We start from the raw sequence: 25,194 nt of genomic DNA, 5'->3' as shown, positions 1-25,194 counted from the left end.
CCCCCCCACAGACTCCAGTTTTTTCTCCATCCTTCCTCTTACTCGTTTCGCACCGCGCATCTTCTCCTTCCACCTCATCTCACAGCTCTTTCTTTTTCTGTAAGAGGCTCAAACTCAACACCATACTTGTGTTATACTTGCCCACCTTTTATCTACACATACCATTTACACTACTGTTACCGTTGTGGAACACCGCCATTTGATCTGCATTGATCCAGCTGTACCGTAGCAGCACTCGCCCTCTCACCTCTCGATCCAGATCAGCCATTGCGCCCGCCCCCTGGCCCTAGCAACACTCGGTACCTCGGATCCCTGAACCCTGAGCGACTCGCAACCGACCGTTCGGATGTCATAGTTTGCCTCTTGCGACTAGTAGTCTTACCGATCCGCATTCCCCTTCATCCGTAGCAGCAACACCCTTCGCGATGCCGTTCGGACTCAACCCTTTCAAGAAGCAGGACCACGAGTTCCCCGGCGTGGTGGTCCCCCTGTCTAGTGCCCCCGCGAACTCACACGCCGCCGCCACTGACCCGGAGAAGAAAGTAGGCCCTGATGACAAGACTGACAATGGGAGCCTTGACAGGTCGTCCTCTGCGGAGAACGGCGTCGGCTCGATTCACAGCGCTCAGGTGAGCCAGGATGGCCATCTGACAATGGAAATCCTACGCGCGGAGGTTGAGAACGATCTCATTGTCTCCGGCCAGGACTCTGCTTATGACCGTATGTTCTAACTCTTCTTTCGAGAGAGTGCTCATTAAAGAAAACCTCGGATATCTTACCCGTTATTGAAGCTTCAGGTCTAATGGAAATGTACAGGCAAGGCAAAAGTGATCAACAGGGCCATCCAAGACATTGGTATGGGCCGCTATCAGTGGCAGCTGTTTGCTCTTTGTGGGTTTGGCTGGACCGCCGACAAGTAAGTCTTGCTCTATTTGAATTGAGCTTACATTCGAGTCTGTGCTAACAATATATCAGTCTCTGGCTTCAGGTATGGTGGCTACTCACTGAATTATTGCGTAAACGTACTAACTCCGGTAGGGCATTGCGCTCACACTCCCCCAACTGTCCCTCGAGTTCGGAGTCGACGAGAATAAAGTTCGGTTCACAACGTGTGCTCTATTTTTGGGTCTCTGCCTGGGTGCGTCTTTCTGGGGTATTGCCTCGGATATTATCGGTCGTCGTCCCGCATTCAACTTTACCCTCTTGATTACTGGTGTCTTTGGACTCGCCGCTGGCGGTGGCCCGAACTGGATTGGGTAAGATTTATATCTTTTGATCTGGAACGACTACTAACACGAACAGTACCTGTGCCCTGTACGCGTGCTTGGGTCTCGGTGTTGGTGGAAACCTTCCCGTAGACGGCGCTTTGTTCCTTGAGTTCCTACCCACAGCGAGCGGCCGGCTTCTCACCATGTTGAGTGTGTGGTGGCCTGTGGGTAACCTTGTATCCAGGTAAGTTTCCTACCGTCACTATCTCTACAAGTCTAACGAACCGTAGTCTTCTGGCCTGGGCTTTTATTCCGAACTTCACCTGTCCGGCTGAAGGACCTTGCACAAAAGACCAGAATATGGGCTGGAGGTACCTCGTTCTGACCCTCGGCTCCATTACCTTTGTCATGTTTATCTGCCGCTTCTTCCTCTTCCATCTCTACGAGTCGCCCAAGTTCTTGCTCTCACGCGGCCGCCAAGACGATGCCGTTGGCGCAGTCCACGGCATCGCCTACAAGAACGGCGTCAAGACCTGGCTCACCGTCGACATCCTCAACGAAATCGGCGGATATCCCGATGAAGCTGCGGCTCCTCAAACCCTTAACAACAAGCAGATCCTCACCCGCTACATGGACAAGTTCTCCCTCAAGCGCATCCGCGGCCTCTTCGCCACCAAGAAGCTCGGAATGACCAGTACGCTCTCCAAACACTCTTGTAATTCACTAGTAACTGATCAAATCAACAGCTGTCATCCTCTGGTTCTGCTGGACTACTATCGGAATGGGCTACCCCCTTTTCAACGCCTTCCTCCCTCAATATCTTGCCCGCTCCGGCGGCGACACCGCTCAATCGACCTCAACCGTCTACCGCAACTACGCCATCACCTCCATCGTGGGTCTCCCCGGTTCCGTTCTGGCCTGCTACACCGTCGACCTCAAATACATCGGCCGCAAGGGCACAATGGTCATTTCCACCCTCATCACCGGCGTGCTTCTCTTCTGCTTCACAGCCTCCACAAACCCCGACATCCAGCTCCTCTGCTCGTCCCTGGAAGCCTTCTTCCAGAACATCATGTACGGTGTTCTGTACGCCTACACACCCGAGGTCTTCCCTGCTATGAACCGTGGCACTGGAACAGGTATTTCGAGCTGCCTAAACCGCATCGCAGGCCTTTGTGCGCCGATTGTGGCAATCTATGGCGGGAGTGCGAACCCCGATGCGCCTATCTATGCCTCTGGCGGATTGATCCTGGCGGCGTTTGCGGCGATGGTGTTTTTGCCGATTGAGACAAGGGGAAGGCAGACGCTGTAGATTTGCTTGCATTGGGATGATCTCTTGACTTGGTTACTTTTTTTTTCCTTGGTCATGTTTGGAATGCCTTGCGTTATGCATGGATGATTGGTGGGATTGGTATGACCTGGTTTTCAATTCTGTTTGTATTAAATCTTTACACTACACTATCTGTGATAGACTTGTCTGTTTTCGATTGTTCGATATACCCTCTTAGAGATACAAATACAATGATACACCGGTTTATGATTCACTTGCGTATGGATTAATTCGTATAGACATAATAAGTATAGAATCCATAGACACATGCTCCATGTAATACGGATAAGCATAGTGCCCAGTTAACCGGGGCAAAATTAGATAATCTCAATTCTCCCAACTACAAGATACCCCAGAGTAGAGAACGCTAGCGCCGAGGGCAGGTCAGCCGAACCGGAGCCGGGGAGGACGTATAAAGTAAGTAGACTAAAATGTAGACCTTTGGATCGGATCTCAATCCCAAGACCGGAGGATTATTTCCTTTGGGATCGCCTAGCATGAATCAGTGTGCCACTGCCACCCACCCACCTTGCTCCGTAGTTCGGCCGGGGGCGGGGGGCTGGGGCGGGTGGTATGATTTAATGGACGCGGAAATGATGGCATGGATGGAAGGTCGAGATCTATCTGGGCTGAATCCCGCACAGGCGGTTGGTTCCTGCTCGGTTGAGTTCTTCCTCTCTCTCCGCGTTCTGCATTCGGACATCGCCTCAAAGGCGGGTTCAGATGCTCGGTCGGACTCTGGCTCGGGGTTATGTCATAGAGTGAATGGCTTGAAAATTGGCCTCAGGGTGCAGGGTTCAGTGTAGGGCAGGGTAGGTGGGACGTTGCCACTGCCGAGAAAGATTACGTCGAGGGTCCATTGCAGCTCAGGAGTTGGTTGAGGACGAGGGGGGGAAATGGTTGGTTGGTATGGACTAGATTGAATGGGACTGGGCTGGGCTTGGGCGCAGTGTAACAGGGTCCGTTCTTGTGTAGCAGGTTACCCTATCTATCTTATTCTTCTACCCTTTCGCGGCAGATAGATAGCTGTTGATATGTTAATAGTAAGCGGTCAGATAGTCCTGGTGAGCAAGATCAAGCGAATTGGGGTAATGCCTAGGTACATGCACCATAGAATATAGGACAGAGATATTGAGTAGACATTGATTGATATGCCTTCTAGTCTTCAGCTGGCTGGGAAGACCATGTCAAAAGCTCGCCATAGTATGACAGCAGTAGCACTAATATTAATCCGTCACATCATACATATCCCCGTTCTGCACGTCACTTCCCAATCCAGCAAAAGAGCGACAGTGTAAAGAGAGAGAAAACTTGGAAGAAAGCCTGAAGAGAAGCACGCTAGGGCCGGGGCCAAGGTCTAACATCATTGCAGGGCCACTATCTAGCGAGGTAATTTCTAGCGAAAACACGGACTGGACGATCGTAAAGAAACGGTGTATCTCGAAATTTCAAGTCTTATGCAGTAGCAACCCAGCAAGCGCGCATCAAATCATAAGCATAAGGTAAGGTGATAATGGCGTAATGTAGAATAGTGACTAAACTCCCGGACTATTGCACATGTCCAACAGCAACAGCAACAAGTAGTATCCGATCCCGTATCCCACCACACGAAGTAGCGTGTGTACTGAATCGTAGAGAAACAATAAACAATGAGAAGAAAAGAAAAAGAGAAGGGAAGAAAAAAAAAACAGTAGATATGCATAACGCTTTGCCAACCCGAGTCCCAGAGATGAGATGATAACGACACAGGAACGCCCAAACAAATGCGGGTGTGCCCCGATCAACAGGGCTCCCACGAAAGGGATGAGAAGCAGACATATGACGTCATGAAAGGAGAAGGGGGAATCTAGCCTGACCAGATCATGAGTTCGTGAACTCCCATTAGAGACGCAGAGGAATTATGATGCCGTACACTAGAAATATGAGTGAGAAGGCGTTCAGTGGGCTGGTTGTTCATGGAACTTCCGGCCTCTCTTCTCTAGTAAAGTCGCACCGTCGAGGCTGAGTTCGAATGGTTGTCGGGCGTTGCGGGCGATGTTCTGCTTTGCAGCTGCTGCAACGCTAGGGCTATGTTGCCCGTAACCTTGTTGACGGGGTTGGTGGGCCTGTCGCGCCTGAGCCGCATGACTGGTGGCTCCAAGGTTGGTTTGTCGCATCTTCGCTTCCATAGCAGCAACATCGCCAGCGTGCTGAGATGATTTCTGGATCTTCGCCGCCGGCTGTCCGTCCTCCCCTATCGCTTGATATGAAACTCCATCCTCATCATCATAGTCTTCATTGAGAGGGTTGAGAGCCGACTGGAAGTTTGCAGTCTGGTTCGCCCCACGGAATCCACGGCCAGCCTTGCGTCGCTTGCCCTCTTCCTCCTGTCTGTGGACAGCATAACCGACATCGAACACTTCGCGCAAGTTGATCGCACCAGGAGATCGGAAATCCATGGGTCGGTCGCCAGCGGACAACTGAGCACTTGCGGGGGGGTATGGGGCGAGGTCCGCTGCCACGGCATCAAGCGGCTGGTTGCGGATTTCGCGGACTGAGGGAGTTAGAAGGGGAGGCGCGTCAGAGGCGGCACTTGTCTCCTCGTTGCTCTCGCGGACCCAAGGATGATCCAGGAACTGCTTGATGGTATATCGCTCATCAGGGTCGACTGTCAAGAGATGAGATATCAAGTCCTTGGCCGATTTTGAGATGTCATCCCACCATGGTGAGAGGAAGGTGTACTGTCCCCGAGCGACCTTTTCGGTCAGCACTTGAATGCTCTCGTCGTAGAACGGAGGGAAGCCGCAAAGAAGCGTATAGAGGACGCATCCCAAAGCCCACATGTCCACACTCTTGGAGTATCTCTCATCCTTAACAATCTCCGGCGCTGTATATCCAACAGTTCCACAAGGCGTCATCGTCTGACTGTCCCAGATAACCTTCGAAAGGCCGAAGTCGGCGATCTTTATCACACCAATTCCACCAGCTCCTTTGCCGGGGATAAACTCTCCTTCATCGACCTTATCTTCATCTCCGGGCTGGCGCGGCTTGGGACGCTTTGAAGGAACAAACTCTGTGGGGTAGAAAAGGAGGTTCTCCGGTTTGATGTCACTGGCAAGGTCAGCAGTTGTTAGCCTAAACAGGAACGGCAAACTTACCGATGAACAACACCGGAGGTTTCGTGTAGGTACTCAATCGCTTTGGCGACCTGCACGATGACATGGCGACTAAGCTCTTCACTGAAGTATGTCAGGCGAACAATTTGGTGGAACAGTTCGCCACCAGGGCAGAGCTCTAAAACGATGTAGTAGTATTGGCGCGACTCGGAGAATTGTACTAGTTTGACGATATTCGGGTGGTCGAGTTGGCGCATGATTTGGACCTCTTTCAGGATGTTCGCTCGCTACACACAATCAGTCAGCAATTGTCTATGCAAATTTGAGTCACGCGCGTAGAGCAGCGCATATGTAGGCGGATAGGTGAAATCGACGAAGTGGTGTATGAACTGAGTGGGTAGTCTGGGAGATGGGCGCACCTCCGCAGCTTTCGGCTTCTTCTGGAAGTCCGGATGAAGATGGGCGACAGACTAGATGACAAAATATTGGCGAATGGCTTCGCAACGCAAGCAGGCGCGAGTGCTTGCAGATAAGAAAAGAGCAGGCACAGAGACGCAACGCAAACAAGAGCAAAGGAAATGGTTATCTTACCTGTGTGCTGTTCATTTCAAACTTCCTGACCACCTTGATAGCCACCTGGTCAAATTCACCAGTGGTATCCCTGGCGCGGTAGACATTGCTAAAAGCGCCATCTCCCATCTTCTCAACCAAGACCCAGCGCTCTAGGCCGGGGTAGTTTGGCATCTTGGAGCGATTCGTCTTCTCTTCGGCAATGATCTGTTCGATTTCGGCCTCCCGGCCCCTCTTTCCGGAAACTTCGGGAGACGAATGTTGGGACTGTGAAGTTGCCATTTTGCTGTCAATTGCGTCTAGATTTCCAGCAGCAGGAGAAAAGGCACCCTGAGGCTGACGCTGTTGCTCTGCATGAACAGCAGAGACGTTGGTGGTGGGTTCGGCATGGGGGGTGACAAGGCGGGCTTGTTTCCCATGACGTATGAAATTTTTTAGGCTCTGAATGGTGCTCATGGTAAGGCAGGGGGGTAGAGCAGGTAACGAATGAGATAGAGGATGGTAGAGTAACCAGGGAAGGAAGAAGAGGTAAAAAGAGAAGAAGGGATCAAGAGTTAATTCAGGAAGGGAGGGTGGAGGAGAGAAAAAGTAAAGGAAAATGAGAGGAAAGTGAGAAAGAGAGAGAGAGAGGCAGGCAAATGAGATGATGATGAATGATGGCTGAAGCTGGAGGGACGGACGTCGAAGCTGGGGGACTGGAGAGCAACGCAATGACGTGAATGGCTGGTTGCTTTTTCCCTTCTTTGTCACGTTTCCTCTATCTTTTTTTTAGTTTTTTAGCTTCTTTTTTTTTCTTCCCTCTCTCACGCACAGAGGGATTCCTCGCTTGATCGGGTTGTTTGGTGAGCTGCTGCTGATACCCCGCCAAATTGGAGAGTGAGCCGGAAGAGGATTGAGGCAAAAGCTGAGAGGAGGGGTTGTGATTGGGAGAGGGCAGAGATGAAAAGAACAGATGAGTGGCCGGAAGCGAAGCCCTTTTGTTTCGATCAATTAAACAAGATAATCATTTCCAAGTAATAATTAACTAGACATTAGTAGTAGCCTGACAGTGGAGATTATTCATTCTCGTACCCAAGTCTCCCCCCATCCTTAGGTAGGTATCAGATGGGAAATGACGGAATGGCGGATCACGACGTCAGAAGCACTCTGCTGCCTCGATTGTATCATACCTAGGTAGCTATCTCTTTCTCTGTGTTCTCTTCCCTTTGACCTCCTTCACCTTCATCTACAGAGGTAGGTATACCTCCTATGCTGTAAACAATTATGAAAGTGTCTCGTCATTGCCTGGTGGGAATGACGTTGCTTGCGATGTCATGCAATGACTCAGCAGTTACTGAAGTTAAACTACTGAAAGCGATTGAGGCTGGTGTCAACGCTAGTCGCTGTCTGTGGGTTTTCTTTTGACCCGGTGACCAAGCATGAATAGAATAGTCTAACGGTGATTCTGCGAGTAAGAAAACTAAGAGCTACGGGGAGACTGTATTGGAGGGTGGAGGAAAATTGATTCGCAGGGCTTTGTATGACTTCACGTGACCTTGAGCATGGTGTTCCCAGAGGGGTTCTGACCACGAAACTTTGAACAGTCAGGTCCAGGGAACTGTACGTAGTTGAGATAGGTTGGACATCTAGTTGGCAAGGATGTCAGATCTAGGATAGTAGATCTGATCTCCCTGAGTCCATGTAGCAGCGCTGTGTAGTCAACCTTTTGTAAGACTCAGGCATCAAACAGCAATAGTCCCGTGACCTAGGTAGGTATAGATCCACCAGTGTTACAGAGTATGCACTGCACCTGTGGGATACCTTCCCAATCTCTCTCTCTGCAGCCTCATCATCCTATTTATATATTTTCTAGGAAAATCTTCCGAGAGAATCAGGAACACGTCTCTTGCGTCCGCAACGTGGGATGCAATCTTCGCTGAATGCCATGTTTGCTGTTTGCCCGCCTCCTCTCGTCTAACAGGACCGCTTCCTGCAGCCCGCCCCTTGGCTCCTCTCAGCGCCGGAGTATTAATGACCTGTTCCTTTCAAAGTCTTTCATCGACTCTGATTCGTTTGTTTGCTATTCGAGCACCGGCTGCTTTGTGAGACGCGCCTTGCCGACGCCGACGCCGTGGTCCTAACACTACCCTCAACCCGTCCTTGCGTCTCGCCCTGAAATCCTCATCCAACCCGCTTTCAAATCATTCTTGAAGCCGGAGGGAATTCAGGGGGACTCGGAAGAAATCTCAAGAGACATTCTTCGACTTCATTTCAGGTCAGGGTCTCGGCTCGACTCTGAATCGCCCTCTGCCGCTATGCGCCCTTTCTGACTTGTCCTCTCCAACCTCCTCTGAAACGGCTTAAGTGTCATGAACTGGCCTCCAAATATTTACCATTGCGACTACTTGTGACAGGCTCAACCCTGCTGGCTAATCTTTAACCTCATCTACTTGCCCCTCACTGACTGCTGTTGAGCCGGCCTGCTAAAATGCCCGGTGTCGAGGTCGATGTTTCGTCTCCTCTTTCGTTAGAACACCAAGACCGACTCCTCTTCAAGTCTCACAAGTCTCTACCTCGGCGGACGACTGCCAATCGTGAGGGCCCTCTCACCCAACTCTCCACCTACGGACACGATGGCCAACACTCAGATGGTCTCCCTCTCACTACGGCTCCACCGCTTCCTTTAACGCCGCCAGGAAATATTAGGGAGGTATCCGCGACCGTGGCGGATACACCGAAACTGACACCTTCTTCGCACTCAGTGACCACTGCGCTCACTCCGTCTAAACCGTCGCATCCCCCGACCCCCGAAACAACGCCCCCGCGAGGCATGGCTTTTGGTCGACCGGGATTGAATCATTTTGGGTATATCTCGTCGTCTTCGAGGGCGGAATCGTTTCAGACGGCCTACGAAAGAATATCCGACTCTGAAACTGAGACGGAAACTCCTCGCGCTTCGCCTCCGACTTTGTCGCGCTCAACAACACAGAGAAGTAACCGAAGCGTCAAGAGCGCCAAACGCCAGGATAGCTTCACACGTAATGATATGGAAACAAGAGAGACAACTCCGATTGATGACCGGTCTCCCAGCGTTCGAGTTTCCTCACGCCCGAAAGCGCTAAACGGTGCGCTTATACACGGTTCTGGAAATCAGTCCCCAATGCTTGGGGCTCGCACACAAGAAGTTCCGATTCGCCACACCCCAGAACTTCGCATCAAGCCCATTCGTGCCTCGCCAAAACGACCTCGCAACGAAATCAATGTTGATCTGCCACGAGCAAGCGCTCCGGCGCGTGGGAGAAGGAGCTTACGGGATCGTGTAGAAAATGTGCAAGAGGCTGGAGATACCTTGGAGATGGACCAGTTCCGCCAGGAAATTGGGTGGCCGTCTGAATACGACCAGCTGTCTGCGACCGAGTTTGAAGACTCTCGGCGCATCTCAGGAGCGTCAACGTCGTCAACAGTCGAAGCAATGATAATTGATCCTCCCAAGCCAGCCATACGGGCTCTGCGACATACCGAGAAGAGATTGTCCTTGCGCTCCGCGAGCTCGCCGATTACTAGGTCCGAACGTACGTCAATCGCGTCCAGCTCAGATCTGCAGCGCCGCCTAAGCCACAAAACCGCGCGGATAACAGAGAACGACCGTCGAAGTATCGTGTCAGATGTATCAATCTCTGGAAGCTCGACATTGGGTGCCCCGCAGCACTCCGTAGATGTGGTGCCCGTGATTGTGATTCCTCAGCGCAGTTCATCCCTTAGCGGCTCTTCGAACCCAAACAGCAGAAACCCGTCCATTTCACGCTCTCAACGGTCTAGCCGTCCGCCCACTGCACCTAAGAACCGGCCCGGGTCACTGGATCTTTCACGCCAAAGAAAACGCACCGTGTCTGACCCGCATGCCATCCGGATTCCGTCTGATCTTCGAGGCCGGGGCTTGAATCGACCAACTATTCCAGCCCGCAGTTCTTCGTTGTCGGCACCCACAAGCCAGAACAACTCCCGAACCACCTCTCTGACCTCGGAGAGCTTACGAAGCCACAACCTTGCGGTCGAACAAATCACGGTAAAGAGCCAGAATGAACAAGTGAAGCCGGAGCAACAAAAGCCTTTGGCCGTTGCTGTACCTACCCTGAATGACCCTGGACGAGATATGCAAGATGCTGTAGATCTCCCAAAAACGCAGTCGATCCTCATCGGCGTAGAAGACCTTGAGTATTTGCGGCCGCCATCGCTCCAATTCACACCTCGTTCAATCCCATCCTCGTCACCTGGTCCGTTTGAGATCAATGAAGTGAGAAGAGTGGCTATCTTTCCTCATAACAACGAGTCCCTTCTCCTCGTCAATCCGCATGGGCAATCTGGTCTTCGAGCGGAGCTGCAACAAGTTGAACAGCCTCAAACTCCTGACATTGCTCACCACTCCAGCACTAATGTGGACTCCCCTCTGAGGAACCCGCGCCCGCCACCACAGCCACCAGTGTCGGTGGCCAGAGCTACGCAAAACCCAGCTCAGCCATTAGGAGAGGCTAATGGTGAATCAGAGGCAATTAACGGGTTGAACCGTAGGTATAAACGTGAAGGATGGATCGTCAGGCCGCGGTCCGAGTCTTTTAACTCATTTGTGCGATCCCTCTCGCTCAAGTCAGCCAAGAACCCCAAGGCTGGTGAGGATATTGACGGGCGTGTCCAGCCTTTCTGGCGTCCGCGCCGTTTCTGGGATGACTCCCCTGAATCCCTTTCTCCAGAGGAAGAAGGACCTCAGCCTCGAAACTCAAAACAGCCAGACGAAGTCATCAATAACTCACTCGGAGTGCCTCAGAAGCGGATCGTCTTTGATGGCCCGAGTCTTTCCTCTCAACGTCCAAGCGCGAAACGTCGGATCGACGGCTACCATCGAGTAAACAGAGATGCACTAGTGGGAAGCCGCATTTTTACACCAGAGGCATTATACTCGCAAACCTCTCTTCACCAGCGACAATTTCCCGCAGTGTCTTGGTGGCGACTCCGGTTCCGAGCCGGCATGATGCGATCCCTTCGCTGGCGCCTCCGACGCTCGGTGCAGCGACGCGCCGAGGGAAAGCGTGAGGCGAAGCGAGAGAAGCTCAAGCAGAGCATTGGGGAAGCTGTGCTGGTGAACTCGAGCACGCAAGTCCGAACAGCGATGCAATGATATTACGAGATATGACCTTTTATTTACATTCTAAGCCGACAGACACGACACGATATGACACACCCCATGCTATGATTGATGATTTCTGGATGTTTACACGTTCTACTGGGGACTTGAAGGTTCGAAGTGTTCAGCAATGAATCATGATGAAAATGGAAAATGCAAGATGAAACCTAATGACCGCGACGATGATGACTTTGTATCATGTATACTATCTGGCTCTTAATTCATAGCGATTTTGATCTATCCGTAGAATTTATTCGGGTTATATTGAATTTATTGGCACCAAGTTACTGCTAGAAACTGTAGAACGACATCATGATGGTTCATTGAGGGATATAGTAGGTAGGTATACTACAGTAACCCAGATCTATATATTAGCCAAATCTAGAGTCCCTGAATAACTAGAGCTTGCGACATCCGCCACGACTAACTGCCACTTGGGATTTCGGCATTGAGTTTCTCCCATAATCCCGGATCCAGGAAAGGCTGCGGCGTCGCAGAGAAGTCGATCTCTGATCGTCTCATCTCCTTTGCCTTCGCTTCTGATGGATCAGCTTGTAAGGAGTCGCGGATTTTGAGAGCGGGAGTCAGGTGTGACGCAATGGATAATGGTTTGCGAGGGGCGGAAAGAGGTCTTTTTGAGGGTACCAAGAGGGCGGACTTTGGTCGGCGGGCTTGGAAGGCCATTTCATTATTGTCTAGGTATGAGGATGGAGGTGAGAGAGATAGAGGTAGAGGCAGTGAGTACACTCAGTACAGCGGAAAGCAGAGCGGAGCGGAGGAAGTCCCAATCCGGGATCCCGGTCATCCATCCGTCCATCACGTGGGCTGCTGCACCTTGGTGGCCCCGCCCGGCAGCCTCAAGCGTCGAGCGTCAAGAGTCAAGACTAAGAGTCAGAACTTACTGAAGGATTTCCGATCATCCCACCAAAGTTTCAGACACACTCCCTCCCACACCCACACCCACACCCACACCTAACTGTATTTCCAGCACTGCATTTCCTAAAGTCAATTTCTGCATCAGCCTGCGCTATCAATTCGTGCCCTGATTGGCGGCCGCACCGTGGAGACTCGAACAACGGCGTGACTCGATTCACCGGCTACTTTTTTTTTCGCCATCTGCGCCGTTGCTTCTAGTCCTTCTGATCAACTTTTACACATCCGAAGTCGGTCTTGACATCAATTCTTAGTTCATCTGTTATCATCCGACACTCGCTCCGCCCTCAACCCAGCCTGGCGTCGTTTGGAGCCTCCTCCAGCGGAATCGGAGACGGGGGTCTGCAGGGGACTACGCCGAAGCCAAGCCCGCGGAATAATGCTTCTGTTGTCACCAGCCCCGTAATGGGAGGAATTGGTCATACGTCTATTTCCCCCGCCCTCGCCTCCGAGGGCGCGGGCCACGCCAGGAAGCGGAATGTTGGCGTGGCGGGGCTCGATAGCTCTCCCGGCAGTATGGATGATGTTGAAGACGCTGAAACCCGCGATGATAAGAGGAGACAGCCTGTGAAGCGCGCGTGCAATGAATGTCGGCAGCAGAAGGTAAAACATCACATCACTACTATCTTCCGATACTGGATGCCTAACTCGTCTTACTACAGCTTCGATGCGATGTAATCCAAGATCCGTGGACGGACTGCTCTCGTTGTCGTCGATTAAAGCTAGACTGCAAGATCGAATCTAATTTCAAGCGCGTTGGAAAGCGGAGTCGGAATGCAGAGATGGAGCGAGAGATTATCGAACTCAGAAAGCAGATTGCCAACTCGCACGCCGTCTCGGTTGGACAACATTCGCTTCCTTCGGCGCAACACACACCGAAGCAGGAACCTACGTCCAGCCAGGTCAGCCCTGCGAGAGTGTATCAAACACCGTCCGCCATGTCTGCGGCTGACCAGTATATGGGATCACATGAAGCCGTTGCCTCTCTGCTCGACCTGCGCTCGGGCTTCGACGCGAACTATGCGAGGAATGGAAACCAGCACTTTAAACGGATTGAGGATGTGGCGGTTGCTTCCGAGAGAGTGATTGAGCTGTTTGATCTGTATGTTAGCTAGTTCGACGTGCTTGTTTAGTTGCTAACTCTTGCCAGATTCTTCACTTACTACCACCCGTTCCTACCATTTCTTGACCGCGACCGATTACCTGAGGAATATTACACCGTCTCTCCTTTGCTATTCTGGACCATTATCAGCGTTGGCGCTCGACGTTATCAGACCGACTCGAATTTGCTCAACTCGTTGGCTGGTCCGGTCACGCGACTAGTGTGGAGTACGTTGGCCGATGTTCCCCAGAGTTATCATGTCGTCAAGGCACTATGTGTGCTATGTAGCTGGCCATTTCCTACCAGCAGCACTTCAACGGACCCGACATTCATGCTTTGTGGTCTAATGATTCAAATTGCCATGCAGCTTGGGCTCCACCGTCCGTCGCATACTCAGGACTTTAGCAAGTATAGAGTGGAGCTTATAGAAGACGAGCTCCGGGACAAAGTTAGAACCTGGGCGATCTGCAATATTGTTGCGCAACGGTATGTTGCCTGGATGTTATCTTAGGGTCTCACTGACATTACCACAGAGTCGCAACAGGTTATGGGCAGCCGCCATGCACACTATACGATTGGACGTTGTCGTCACAAGAATCAATGGATCCGAACTTCAAGCTCCCTGAGAGCATCAGACATAGACTTGATATTGAGAAATTCTGCGATAAAGTTACAAAAGCCCTCTACACCAACCGCCGAGACCCTGTTGGGCTGTGCGGTAGCCAAGAACGATCAACCTTGACGTCTCTCTTATCACGAGATCTAGATGAGCTTGAGACTCAGTTGAAGCCTAGTAGTGACTGTAGGTTTCTATTGCCCAGCTCTTTATAGTATCAGCTAACATTTTCAGGTATCACCGAGCTCTACTTGCGCGCGGCAAATCTTCACCTTCACCTATCTGCTTTCTTCGACGACCCAACTTCAAAAGACTATCGCGAGAGATTGCTCTCGCTTTTCTTCGCAACCACTACATTTTTAGAAGCTGCAATGAAGCTGCAGACCCAGGTCGGGCAGAACCTCTCATACACGCCATATTACATTTATCAAATGATGGTTGCCGGAGGCTGTACACTATTGAAGCTCTGTAAGAGCTTCTTCGCTGCCCATATCGACATGGACTATACTAAGAACCTGTTCAACCGTACGATCTGGGCAATTCGAGGCGTATCAGTAATTTCAAACGACCTGCCTGAACGGCTCGCCGAAGTGCTAGCGCAGATGTGGAAGCTCGGCAGCGCGCCCTCTCCTCAACCTCCCCCAGACGGCGCTGAAATGGACGATTCGTTGATGCTCAAGGTTCGATGTCGCATGAGCATGTCCCTCCTCTTTGACTCCGTGTGGCGATGGCGCGAGGACACCCGTACCAAAGACCGCAACATCGAAGGTTAGTTACCCCTCTGACCTCAAAGCACCAAGTTATAACATAATTGACAAACCTACAGCATACCTTAAAAACCCAACAAACCCGGACTCCAACGAATCATCAGCTTCCTCATCCGTTGGCCCACCACGTACATCCCCCAGGATCGTTGGTGGTGATCCAAGCCTAGCTCCTCCTCTTCTCCCGCAATCTAACCTAGGCGTACAATCGACACCGGACGTCGGAACTCTTCCAAGCGGGTTCATGGAGCCGAATTATGAAGTCTTTGATCCCTTGAATTGGCTCCTTGACGGATTGGTTGATTTGCCGTATCCTTATTCGGTATCTGGGATGGAAACCCAGGGTATCGCGTAGTCGGTTCTCTTGATCACTGGAATTATTTGTGGCATATATTGACATCATCGTGATTCGATCCAACCCATCTGTGGTGCTTCAGTCTTAGATGAGGGATGTGTTGTTCTGCTTGTACTATTACTATTATACCATTGGGGGTTTTTTTATCCGATCTTGTCTGTCGGATGGCGCGAGGCGTTGAGGATAGTTTGGTTACTGCTATGAGTGATGACTTATATAAATATCAGTTTTTGGATTATGCATGGAGCGCAGCGCGCTTACCAGGGCACTTTCGTTGTAATTTTTTTTGGCTACAGTTACCACTGCAAAGCTCAATAGAAATGACCTTGCCACTTGCCAGTTGTAGTTTTAAGATCAGACTAGTTTGAGACCCACAAGTTATAAGCAGATGACTAGGTCAAGCTTCCAAATCCAGTACAAATCCAACGCAACAATCAGATCACATACAAAACGCTCAACCCCAATCCCGGACATAAGAAACTCATTACCCATCATGATATGCCTACCGGCACATGAACATCCTGATTAAGATCCTCTCAAGAACCTCCTCCACACCCACCACCTCCTCCGCCCCCTCCATCTCCGCCTCCGCCTCCCCCATCACCACTCCCTCCACCTACACCACTGCTCCCACACCCACCGCCAGTACAAGTCGAACTCCCCGCACAACCTCCAGCACACCCTCCTCCTCGCCCTCCACAGTTCCCCGCCGCAACAGATCCGCCGCAAGTCCCAGCCGCGCAATTGCCCGGACATCCCGGAGCAAGACTCATACAAGCCGGATCGGACGGGTACACATCACAGTGGACACTGGGGTCAGTCGTGTAGGGTCCGTAGTAGGGCACGTAGACCGGGTATCCCCACATCAGGGGATAGGTCGTGTAGACAGTGCCATTGGGGTCATCATCTTTGTTCTCGTCTTTATCTTTAGATTTTTCTCTGCCGTTGCCGTTGGCAGCACCGGTAGGGTTGCGTTTCTCGGCGCGCCGCCGCGCCTTGGCGTACTCGGAGCGGAGTTTCAGGAATTTGACGTGATTTGGGTCCGTTCCCGAGGCGAGGGTCGAGGCGTCCGGTTTGGTCTTTACCGCGGAGTGGGCGGAGATGTGTGCGTTTTTGCTTGGGTCCTGGGAGACGCACGGGTTGGTGTGGAGGGACTCTGCTGCTGCGCGGGCTTTGGTTGCAGAAGATGAAGAAGGGAGGAAACGGGGCCCGAGATCTGAGGAGCGGGTTGCTTCGCAGTACCAGCATGTGCACTCTGAGTAGACGCCTCCGTCTGTGAGTTTGCGGTACATTTTGGCGGTCCATTCAAAGCCGTCCGAGAGCTTGATTTCGGAGACTTTGTCGTCGTGGTCGATCAGGACGGCGCGCTTCCCGTCTTGCTTTGTGCGGTGCAGGGAGTATGTAAAGTACCGGTGTGGTGAGAGTTGGTGGGTGTGCCAGGCGAGATCGACGTCGAGGGTTGGGACGGCCATGTGGCCGGGGTTAGAGGACATGATCTGGAAGAAGACGGCGTATTTGCGGATGAGGCGGTGGGTTGTATCACTCAATGTAGGTGAGTGCAGCCAGTCGAGGTTCTCCATTTTCTGGATAAACGTCCCTTGCCGTATGACGGCGCCGACGAGATCAAGGGCAAATGGTGAGCTGTTCTCCCAGTATCGGGACATCATGCGCCGGAAGGCGATCTTCTCCTCTGGGTAGAGGGAGTAGATGCGTGTTGCTGTTGCGGCGCGCATGACCTCGCGGTCTTTCATGAGGGTGGACAGGTAGTCACGAAGCATGGAGACGCTGGGGCAGATCCACAGGCTGGACTTGAGGTACTCGCGGAGGTCGCGCTTAGCGGCACGGAGGAGACGGTTGGGGAAGTCCTGTTGCTCTTTGGCGCGGCGGGTCGAGTCCAGTTGCTCCGGGACGCCGTAGACGTTGTAGAGGGTTCCTGGCATGGGAATGTGGCCCTGTAGCAGCTCTTTGACGTCGGTCTTGAATTTCTGAAGTCGGAGCGTCTCGTGTTTGATCGAGAGGAAGCACTGGGCGCAGTGCATCCCGAAATACTTGTCGGTGAAGCCGTTCCAACTCTCGAATGCCTGGTCAAGAGGCAGCGATAGTTTTCCCTTGGTCCATGGCGCCGAGTTCGCATAGTCACATCTGGGACATATTATCATCTTTGAAGGCATGTCGTCGAGATTATCCCATTTCAGGTTGGTAGTCGACGTGAAGACCATTGCCGCTGTAGCTCCGGCATCATATAGCATTGTCTGTTCGTCGATACAGGAATTAATGGCTTCCCAGGGGAAACCAGCAGCCCATAAGCTCATCTTCCCATGCCGCATGCAGTCCTCGAGAAAAGCTCGAGGATTGAGCATGTGCGCATGCCAAACCATCAAAACATCTGAGCACCATTAGCAGTCTTCTTGTCAGAGAGATCCAAATCCAAACTCACCCAAGGGGGGCAGCTCATCACGAGTCCAAACCAAGGGGTTTTGACAGACTGTGATGTCTTCATAAACCGCAGATGTAAAAGCATGAATACTAGGCCGTGGGCGAGACGGGGTAATGCACTTATTCCACCACTCTGTATAGCGCGCAACAGCTTTGGCGGTATAGACAGCCCATCGCTTCTCCTTGACGAGAGCCCATGCTTTGTTGATGTCGGTCGAAAACTGCCGTGGAGTCGGGTCAGGGATTCCAAAGAGGTTAGAAGTGCGGGTGACTGCATCTCGCAGGTCGAACAAGACTGCGAGGAACTTCAGATGGGCGATAGACTCGCCGTGAGTGATTGTTGTATATTCTGCAGGTCCCGCGGGTTTGGACAAGTCGATGGCAGGTAATGGCAGCCCCCCCTGGGTGGTGTATGCGGGGGCTGGCGAATCGTCTCTCGCACCCACATCCTTCGCTTCGTCCTTGTTGGTATCTTCTGGGATGCCCATGATTGTGAGTTAGTGAGATTGAGAGCTGCCAGTACAAATCCCAATGATTCGATCTGGATCTTTATAGGGGGAGTGGGCATACCGACGAGGCGAACCCGCAGAAGGGGCAAAGATAGCCGATACCAGTCTAGCAGGGCGTTTTTGCCCTGCGCCATGGCTCTTCTTCCGATCTACCTATACGAAGCTGTCTTGGCTGACCAGCTAAGCCTTCTTCTCCGTCACTTCGTGAAGAATCAAAGTCATTTCGGTGGTGGACAGGCTGGGGCGAGGGAACACAGCCCCGAAACTCTGCACGGAATGATTTCCCTGCCCCGGTCATGCTCACACCATACAGATACATTACATATCCATTGTTCTACACTGCTTACTTAACAGATTGACTTGGAGTCTAGTAAGAATCGCCAAATTGGTATATGAAATGATCAACATCTGGTATCATTGCTTTCCAAACAAGTAAATATATCGCTGGGATATATGCAAGAAAATATACGTCGTAAAATATGTATAGATACACACGGGCAGAAGAAATGGTCACATCACCACACACTTGCTTCGGCTCTTTTTACTTCTTTCATAGATCGTTCGCTCGTTCCATTCTTCGATGCGCCGACGCCATTGCTGTTCGGGTGCAAGAGACTGCGCACTCGAGTGAGTGGGGTCTGTGGATGCCCGGCGGTTGCGAAGGGCTATAGAGAGGGGTGATCTAAAATCGTGTGACTGGGTGCGGTCGTGAGGTCGAGAATTATTGCTAGCGTTGATTTGCTGGGCTTGAGCTTGTGCCATGAGCTCTGGGTCAATGAGATTGGGTGAGGAAAGGGAGTAAAGATAGTGGTTCATAGCGGGTGGACTGGCAGGGACTGACGGCATGACATTCTGCCAATTCGGTGTTTGTATACTTGCTGGAGTTTGCCTTGTCACAGGCGGAGTGTGCGCTGATGGTGAGGGGTTCTGACTTGGTGATACTGGAGTTGGTGGAACGAGTATTGGGGGATTCGGCACCACTGGGACGGAATTTGGCACTATGTGAGAAGCACTAGCTTCAGGCGATTGAGGAGTGAGTGCTATCGCTTCCTCGACGGCATTGAGCGGCTGTATCTGATTAGGAGCAGCGTCTCTTCGTCTTAAGAAGCTGGGATTTCTTCGAGCATTTTCAGAGCTTGAGCTGTCTCCAGCCTGTCGTCTCGTGCGCGAGGACAGATTCTGCCCCGTGACGGTGTTCAGCCTGTGTAAAGAGGGCCGAGATGATGAGTCCCCCGAGAAACGGGTAGAGAGAGATCGCCGAATTGACTCTACAGTGCTTTGACTAGGTCTTTGTTGGGGAAGCAGCGTCCGTCGGAGGTAATCCGGCAGAGGTGCGTCTGGGTCTCGCGAGTAGGGTGGCGGCGGAGGAACCCAGTTATCAGCATCGCTTTCATGAGGGATTTGGAAAAGCGGGGGAACAGGCGGTCCTTGGTTCGCGCGGCGAGGTTCCTGGACTACACGTCTGCGGTTTGTGGCGGCCGCGGTAGCAGCACGCCGCAATGTGTCTTGGGACCGCGGTTGTGTGTTATCGTAAGGACCGTCGGGAATCGCGGGTATCTCACCGTCTGCGACATCACTCGAGGAAGCAGACATGTAAGAACTGTTCCTTCGGGGGCGCCCACGGTTCTGAGAGCTGGCCGCTGGGTAAGATTCCCGGACTCCCCTTCCTGGTAGTCCCGCTGAATTACCCCGGTGTATACGGGTTCTCCGTCTTTCTAATTCGACCTCAGTGTCCAAGCTGGAATTTGGTTCGCGAAGCAACACAGGCTCCGCCTCTCCAATCTCAATTACGAGCTCCGTCATACCCCCATTGGTTGCCGAGCGTGCAAAGTCCAGAAGCAGCACTCTTCCACCGTCAAGAGGGACGTCTTCTTCGCCAAATACCGTGTGGTCAACACCACCAGGAGCTACAGCAGCCAGCCTTTGTTGCTCGTATGTGCTATGGTTGTGGCGTACCCATTGGGCAGCAGTTATGCCCGGTATGTCAGTCACCTTATGCCCCTTGATCAGTACCTTTGGTCGAGTCACGGCTCTCTGTAGTCGAGTAAAGTTGGTTTGGGAATCCGTCAGTATGGTCGACTGACTTTGAGCAGTGAGAGGCCGATTTTGCAGCTCGCCGTTACTTTGCGACACAGGGGCGATATCAAGCCTATCCGGCAGGCCATATACCCAGATGCCGGAATTCTTAAACCCCAGGGCAATCAGTTCACCTTCACAATCCGAAGAGGCGAGCATCATCGGGGCATTGTCTTCAGCGAGATCATCTGACATCGGGCTAACAAAGTATGTTGTGCCAGAACTGGATTTGCTCACGCCGATGGCTCTAAAGACTCCAAGTTGATTGTCAAAGCCCAAAATCCAACTCCCTTCTCCCTCAGTATGCCCTGGTAACAGACAAGCATAACTGTAGTTGTGCACAACATCCGGAAAGAGGATTTGAGTAGTCCACATCTGAATCTGAACATCTTTGATAGAAAAGTCGGCATCCTGTTCACCATAGAGAGGCACAGTTATAGTGACTAGATTGCCTGTATGGTGATTGTCCGAAGAGCCCAGTAGGATAACACCATCGGAGGAAAATGACAACGAGTCAACGCCTGCGCAGCGAACGGCCCTTCGTTCGGTTGCTAACGCTCCTTCTCCAATGGCGTATACCTCAATCATATCGTTATACGCGATGGCGAGAACACCCCCAGTGGGGGAGAGGGCCAATGCCCGTGGAACGTCATTCAATTTCAGGTTCTGGATGAGTTTGGCCTCTGTGCGAGACAAGCTGTAGATGTTGACCTGATGGCTCGAGGATACAACAGCAAGGAGCGAGCCGTCGTCAAGGATAGTGGCATGCAGCGGGCGTCTCCAGGTCTTGAGTTCATACTTCACAGCAGCGGGCGATGATGCTACGTCTAGAACGACTATTCGAGATGAGCTTATGCAGAGGATAAGTTGACCATTCTGCGAGAAGGTGAAACGAAAGGCTTCGCCGTGCGGGAAAGCCGTCGATGAGCTCATAGATGTTGATATCAGTTTGATCAAAGTCTGGTGGGGGCGGAAAAACACTTCAAACCCATTACGCTTGATCTCGGTGAAAAATTGCCGCTTAAGAAGAGTCAAGTCATTATTGTGCGGTGGTTCTTCTCCCGTGACCTTCTGGCATAGAGCAAAAGACGGACACTGAGACAAGTGATGACGGTACAGTAGAGGCGAGTCAGATGCACGCCGCCACTTCCGATTTAGCAGGGAGAGCGACGCGAATGTACATGCGTCAGCCACGTAAAGAATGCTGTATCATGAGTTAGAAAAATTCGTGATCTATAGAATGACAAACAAGGAGTTCTAGCAAAGCCCAAGGCACAGTTGATAGTGTTCCGGATAAGGCTGTAGCGGAACTTACTGCTCAATCACAGTCCGGGGTAGACGACCGAATGGACTTGGTGGTGCATCCTGATTGACCGGGGCTGCTAAGGCCACCTTCCCTGATATCACTGGTTCGGAGACTTGATTTTGGAGTTGTTGAACCGGAACAGGCTCAACAAGGGACTCGCCGTTACCAAGTCGCTCCAGCTGAGGGGGCAGAACATCCTCCTCCATGTTCACTCACGGGGCATCACATAGAACAAAGGCATATCCGGGTTCAATTGGGCGTATTCATGACTGTCCCAGCCAGTTCGCGAGGGGAAAAAATCAGGGGGCGTCGCGTTCTTGTTAAGGCCAGAGATAATGGCTAGCGATTTGGGCTGGTGGCTGTGTTGCCTGCAATGGAGATCTTGCCCGATCACAAGAGGGGCGCTCTATTGGTTCTGAGATCTAAGCCTGCCTGAGCGAAACTGCGTCCCCGCGCGACTTTCAAACGCGCTAGCAACTCCTGACACAGAGTGCAAAGGAGCGACAGGGGCCACGGTCGATGGATAGGGCGCGAGAGTAGGTGAGTTGACAATAATCATGTAGACTTGACGGACTCGTAGACTTGCAGACTCGCAGACTCGCAGCTGCACCGCCGATATAAATAAAAGGCACGTGGTTGGCCAGAAAGAATGAGTCAGCACTTCCCCACAGCACTCAGTGGGCGGTCTCTCTACCCAGCGATAAGAGCGTTGCGAACCAGAAGCCAAGGAAAAAAGAAAAGAGACACCGCTGTTGTTGCCGGTTGGTGATCAGAGTACAGACAGACCTTCCGTTCGTCAATTCCGAGCTGGTGGGCTCACCATTGTCAATGACCGGTGGACAATCTGACTCCGCAATTGGTGCGCTCAATCAATCTGTCTCGGCCTGAGGAAGAAGAAAAAAAGAAGCCCTGCTGAGTGTTCTAGCCCGGAGATAAAGCTATCCTGCTATCATCCTTATCTGTTTCGCCTGCAGATCACAAAGATCCAGTCGTACAGTACAAATTTCCGCTCTCAAGCCTCCCACTGCCTGCGAATAGCATCGGATACTCCCCCGCAAGCGGGTGAGTCACGTGCATCACCATCAATCAGCACCCCTTCAGTCCATGCAACAGTGCTGGACCTTTGACTTGGCATAGTCAGGGCACAACATGCCTCCTGCAGCTGTCAAACCTAATCCTAACCCGAAAACCCCCTCCCCGGCATTGAACGCCGGGGCACGACCCTACCGGTCACACAAGGTTCGTGCCTGTGATCTGTGTCGGAAGCGCAAATCTAGATGTACGGTAGATATTCCTGGTCAATCCTGTCTGCTTTGTCGAGTACAAGGTGCGGACTGTCATTATCAGGAGGAAAACAATGGTGAGGCGCCGGCTTCGGGCCAGGAGTCTACCGTATGGCATTCCGACCCCGTCGGAGAGGGCTACCAAACGGGACAAAAACGCAAGCGTGCTTCGGAAACCGCATCACCATCTCATATTTCTCGTCGAGGTGAAGGACTATCTGATGTTAGGCGGTCCGAATCGGCCATACCCAGTCGGGCAAGTGAGCCCAGGCGACACGGGGTTGAAGACCCCCAGAACGAATCCGTATTCATTGTCGGCCCAGTAGTGGCTGACGATGCAAACGTTATCGAGCAGTACATGCCCGGACACAGGTCCAACAAGTCGGTGGAGCCAAAGAGTCACCCATACAATGTTTACTCGAATGACCCTAGGAAACCCATTCTTTACACCACAGTGTCTCGGCGGAGGCAGGGTATGCGTGTTGGGATACCACCAGGAGAGAACCAGAAGGAGATATTGGAGCAAATTCTTGGACCCTTTAAGGACGACCTAGTCAGACTGTACGCTCCTAATCGACCGACCCGATCTATCTTATGCTGACTCTGCAATATCAGATTCTTAGATCGTTTCAACGCAGCATTCCCTATCTTCGACGGCGAGGCATTCTGGGAAGCTTATGTTTCCGACTCGCCTGGAGAACCGCCAGCATCTCTTCTATGCCAAGTTTATTCTATGTCATTAGTTCATTGGAAGCACACTCCTAAACTTGCCTGTCATCCGAAACCGGATGTCAGGTACGCTGTGAATTTGACTGTCGCAGCTCTTCACGAAGAGTTCTCTGCCCCGGGGCTATCTACTATTAGTGCTGCCCTTATCGATCTGACGGGACGGCCTATCTTCTCTATGACGGGCAATGCCATCAGTTCTGGGCGTATGGTATCTCTAGCGCATTGTCTGGGATTGAACAGGGACCCCAGCAACTGGAAACTATCTCGGCAAGAGCAGAATCAGCGTGTTCGCCTCTGGTGGGCTGTTGTTATTCATGATCGCTGGTCAGTCAAAGCCAAACCTCCTTCCAATAAACAACTGCTAATATCGTAATGAATAAAGGGGGAGCTTTGGACATGGTGTACCCCCACAGATTGCCAGAAACCAGTACGACGTGCCTTTACCAACAGTGGAGGTTCTAGTACCACCAGCTCTGCGTTCTCCTGAACGGGTCAGAGCAGCGCACTGTCACATCGCACTATGCAGATTGAGCGAGATCCTAGGCGAGCTCCTTCCTCTCGTTTATGGACTCCAGCTGCGGTTACCCCGCGAAACAACAAAAAAGATTCGACAGATTCGGACAGACCTAGATGTTTGGGAAGATACTCTTCCGGACTGGCTAAGATCCCCTCTAGACCCCACAGAGGACCGGATAGCCGGTATATGCAGCCTTCAGTTAGCCTTCTTGGCCGTGAAGTTGCTCGTGGGAAGAGTCGAGCTCAATGTAGGACCGCCGTTCCAAGACTGTACACCCAAATCTAACGAAACTCTAAAAACAGGATGTGAACAACTCCGAAACAGACCTGCCCGAGGCCCGCCGCTATTTCCAAACAGAATGCCGTAAAGGAGCCGAAGAAATCGTCCAGTTTATCTCCTCCCTCCGCGCAGAAAACTTTAAGGAATTCTGGCTACCCTGTATGCACCCCTCTTAAATCTCAACCATATCACCGAGCTCCATAACTGACCCCTCCCAGACAGCGCCTTCCACCTAACCTCAACAGCAACCCTCCTCGTCCGCTGCGCATTCGAAACCTCCGACCCCGAAGTCGCCCGCACCTGCCTCTCAAACGTCGAATCTTTCCGCGCCATCCTCCGCCGCGTCCGCGAAGAATACGACTGGGACGTCGCAGACATGTGTCTAGACCACTGCGAACGCATCCTCAACCGCCTCCCGCCAGGCGCAAACAACAACATTGCAGCATCTACCAACAACGGAGATGCATCAGGGTTAGGGAATGGAGCGGGGGTCAATGGTTCAATGGGACCCCCAGATACGGCGAGTCGAGGGCTGGTGAACCCAGCAGCAATATCGATTTCGCTGCCTGAAACGCAGACGAATAATGATATTGTGGATGATATGATGTCGATCTCAGGGACGTTTGGGACCATGGATGGGTTTCCGTTCGATATGACGGGGATTTGGGATGTTTCTGTTTTCCAGGATGTGAACCTTACGTGAACGTTATCTTGGGTACTAAATCAGGCTGCATATTTGATGGGCAGGAGGAAAGGGATCTCTTAACAGGTACCTACTATGAAGGTGAGATCAGAAGGTTTGAAGATTGGGTGGATACGAGTACTTATATATATATACCCCAGTTACGGTTCGAGCAGTGTGTACGGATCTTTTCAACAATAACAAGATACTTAGAATAGAAATATATTCCCATTATTAGATATGGGA

General features: G+C 51.9%; 8 protein-coding genes across 8 annotated transcripts; 4 read left to right on the top strand and 4 right to left on the bottom strand.

The window, feature by feature from the left end:
• Positions 1-21: 21 nt before the first annotated feature.
• BJY04DRAFT_232096 (putative sugar transporter) lies at positions 22-2,742 on the top strand. Its single transcript, XM_073719689.1, has 7 exons — positions 22-720; positions 817-916; positions 976-988; positions 1,039-1,256; positions 1,303-1,452; positions 1,499-1,902; positions 1,955-2,742. Exons 1-7 carry the CDS (start codon positions 426-428, stop codon positions 2,518-2,520), a joined length of 1,746 nt encoding a protein of 581 aa, XP_073565782.1. The 5' UTR covers positions 22-425; the 3' UTR covers positions 2,521-2,742.
• Positions 2,743-4,357: 1,615 nt separating this feature from the next.
• On the bottom strand, positions 4,358-7,254 carry BJY04DRAFT_150384 (serine/threonine-protein kinase). The gene is made up of 4 exons (XM_073708871.1): positions 6,225-7,254; positions 6,053-6,103; positions 5,676-5,920; positions 4,358-5,628 (listed from the first exon to the last, which is right to left on the bottom strand). Exons 1-4 carry the CDS (start codon positions 6,657-6,659, stop codon positions 4,476-4,478), a joined length of 1,884 nt encoding a protein of 627 aa, XP_073565781.1. The 5' UTR covers positions 6,660-7,254; the 3' UTR covers positions 4,358-4,475.
• Positions 7,255-9,613: 2,359 nt separating this feature from the next.
• On the top strand, positions 9,614-11,576 carry BJY04DRAFT_200899 (uncharacterized protein). Its single transcript, XM_073713007.1, has one exon. The coding sequence runs from the start codon at positions 9,655-9,657 to the stop codon at positions 11,353-11,355; it is 1,701 nt and encodes a 566-aa protein (XP_073565780.1). The 5' UTR covers positions 9,614-9,654; the 3' UTR covers positions 11,356-11,576.
• A 44-nt stretch (positions 11,577-11,620) lies between these two features.
• On the bottom strand, positions 11,621-12,210 carry BJY04DRAFT_200898 (uncharacterized protein). The gene has a single exon (XM_073713006.1). The coding sequence runs from the start codon at positions 12,043-12,045 to the stop codon at positions 11,785-11,787; it is 261 nt and encodes an 86-aa protein (XP_073565779.1). The 5' UTR covers positions 12,046-12,210; the 3' UTR covers positions 11,621-11,784.
• A 57-nt stretch (positions 12,211-12,267) lies between these two features.
• Positions 12,268-15,393, top strand: BJY04DRAFT_200897 (putative C6 transcription factor (Leu3)). The gene is made up of 6 exons (XM_073713005.1): positions 12,268-12,897; positions 12,957-13,396; positions 13,445-13,882; positions 13,930-14,198; positions 14,247-14,780; positions 14,839-15,393. The coding sequence occupies exons 1-6, from the start codon at positions 12,700-12,702 to the stop codon at positions 15,129-15,131; spliced, it is 2,172 nt and encodes a 723-aa protein (XP_073565778.1). The 5' UTR covers positions 12,268-12,699; the 3' UTR covers positions 15,132-15,393.
• Positions 15,394-15,667: 274 nt separating this feature from the next.
• Positions 15,668-18,055, bottom strand: BJY04DRAFT_223577 (uncharacterized protein; the record flags this gene model as incomplete). Its single annotated transcript, XM_073717733.1, has 2 exons — positions 15,668-17,517; positions 17,569-18,055. 2 exons carry the CDS (start codon positions 18,053-18,055, stop codon positions 15,668-15,670), a joined length of 2,337 nt encoding a protein of 778 aa, XP_073565777.1.
• A 429-nt stretch (positions 18,056-18,484) lies between these two features.
• On the bottom strand, positions 18,485-22,092 carry BJY04DRAFT_232088 (F-box domain protein). The gene is made up of 2 exons (XM_073719688.1): positions 21,468-22,092; positions 18,485-21,356 (listed from the first exon to the last, which is right to left on the bottom strand). The coding sequence occupies exons 1-2, from the start codon at positions 21,662-21,664 to the stop codon at positions 18,587-18,589; spliced, it is 2,967 nt and encodes a 988-aa protein (XP_073565776.1). The 5' UTR covers positions 21,665-22,092; the 3' UTR covers positions 18,485-18,586.
• A 104-nt stretch (positions 22,093-22,196) lies between these two features.
• On the top strand, positions 22,197-25,183 carry BJY04DRAFT_200888 (putative C6 transcription factor). The gene is made up of 5 exons (XM_073713004.1): positions 22,197-23,302; positions 23,357-23,794; positions 23,853-24,234; positions 24,290-24,425; positions 24,485-25,183. The coding sequence occupies exons 1-5, from the start codon at positions 22,608-22,610 to the stop codon at positions 24,967-24,969; spliced, it is 2,136 nt and encodes a 711-aa protein (XP_073565775.1). The 5' UTR covers positions 22,197-22,607; the 3' UTR covers positions 24,970-25,183.
• Positions 25,184-25,194: the final 11 nt, after the last annotated feature.

This window comes from Aspergillus karnatakaensis (genome assembly GCF_047715665.1).
Source record: "Aspergillus karnatakaensis strain CBS 102800 unplaced genomic scaffold BJY04scaffold_74, whole genome shotgun sequence".
Lineage (NCBI taxonomy): Eukaryota > Fungi > Ascomycota > Eurotiomycetes > Eurotiales > Aspergillaceae > Aspergillus > Aspergillus karnatakaensis.
Note: the sequence above shows the minus strand (reverse complement) of the source record. Positions and strands in the feature narration are given on the sequence as shown.

Bases quoted from the DNA above. Each gene is read 5' to 3' on its own strand.
- BJY04DRAFT_232096 (XM_073719689.1), top strand. From the start codon at position 426: ATGCCGTTCGGACTCAACCCTTTCAAGAAGCAGGACCACGAGTTCCCC. The intron at 721-816 runs GTATGTTCTAAC...GGAAATGTACAG, and splicing joins CCAGGACTCTGCTTATGACC to GCAAGGCAAAAGTGATCAAC. The intron at 1,257-1,302 runs GTAAGATTTATA...TAACACGAACAG, and splicing joins GGTGGCCCGAACTGGATTGG to TACCTGTGCCCTGTACGCGT.
- BJY04DRAFT_150384 (XM_073708871.1), bottom strand. From the start codon at position 6,659: ATGAGCACCATTCAGAGCCTAAAAAATTTCATACGTCATGGGAAACAA. The intron at 6,104-6,224 runs GTAAGATAACCA...TTTGTCATCTAG, and splicing joins TTGAAATGAACAGCACACAG to TCTGTCGCCCATCTTCATCC. The intron at 5,921-6,052 runs GTGCGCCCATCT...GATTGTGTGTAG, and splicing joins AGAAGCCGAAAGCTGCGGAG to CGAGCGAACATCCTGAAAGA.
- BJY04DRAFT_200899 (XM_073713007.1), top strand. From the start codon at position 9,655: ATGATAATTGATCCTCCCAAGCCAGCCATACGGGCTCTGCGACATACC.
- BJY04DRAFT_200898 (XM_073713006.1), bottom strand. From the start codon at position 12,045: ATGGCCTTCCAAGCCCGCCGACCAAAGTCCGCCCTCTTGGTACCCTCA.
- BJY04DRAFT_200897 (XM_073713005.1), top strand. From the start codon at position 12,700: ATGGGAGGAATTGGTCATACGTCTATTTCCCCCGCCCTCGCCTCCGAG. The intron at 13,883-13,929 runs GTATGTTGCCTG...ACATTACCACAG, and splicing joins TGCAATATTGTTGCGCAACG to AGTCGCAACAGGTTATGGGC. The intron at 14,781-14,838 runs GTTAGTTACCCC...ACAAACCTACAG, and splicing joins CAAAGACCGCAACATCGAAG to CATACCTTAAAAACCCAACA.
- BJY04DRAFT_232088 (XM_073719688.1), bottom strand. From the start codon at position 21,664: ATGGAGGAGGATGTTCTGCCCCCTCAGCTGGAGCGACTTGGTAACGGC. The intron at 21,357-21,467 runs GTAAGTTCCGCT...CTCATGATACAG, and splicing joins CCCCGGACTGTGATTGAGCA to CATTCTTTACGTGGCTGACG.
- BJY04DRAFT_200888 (XM_073713004.1), top strand. From the start codon at position 22,608: ATGCCTCCTGCAGCTGTCAAACCTAATCCTAACCCGAAAACCCCCTCC. The intron at 24,235-24,289 runs GTAGGACCGCCG...CTCTAAAAACAG, and splicing joins TGGGAAGAGTCGAGCTCAAT to GATGTGAACAACTCCGAAAC. The intron at 24,426-24,484 runs GTATGCACCCCT...GACCCCTCCCAG, and splicing joins TAAGGAATTCTGGCTACCCT to ACAGCGCCTTCCACCTAACC.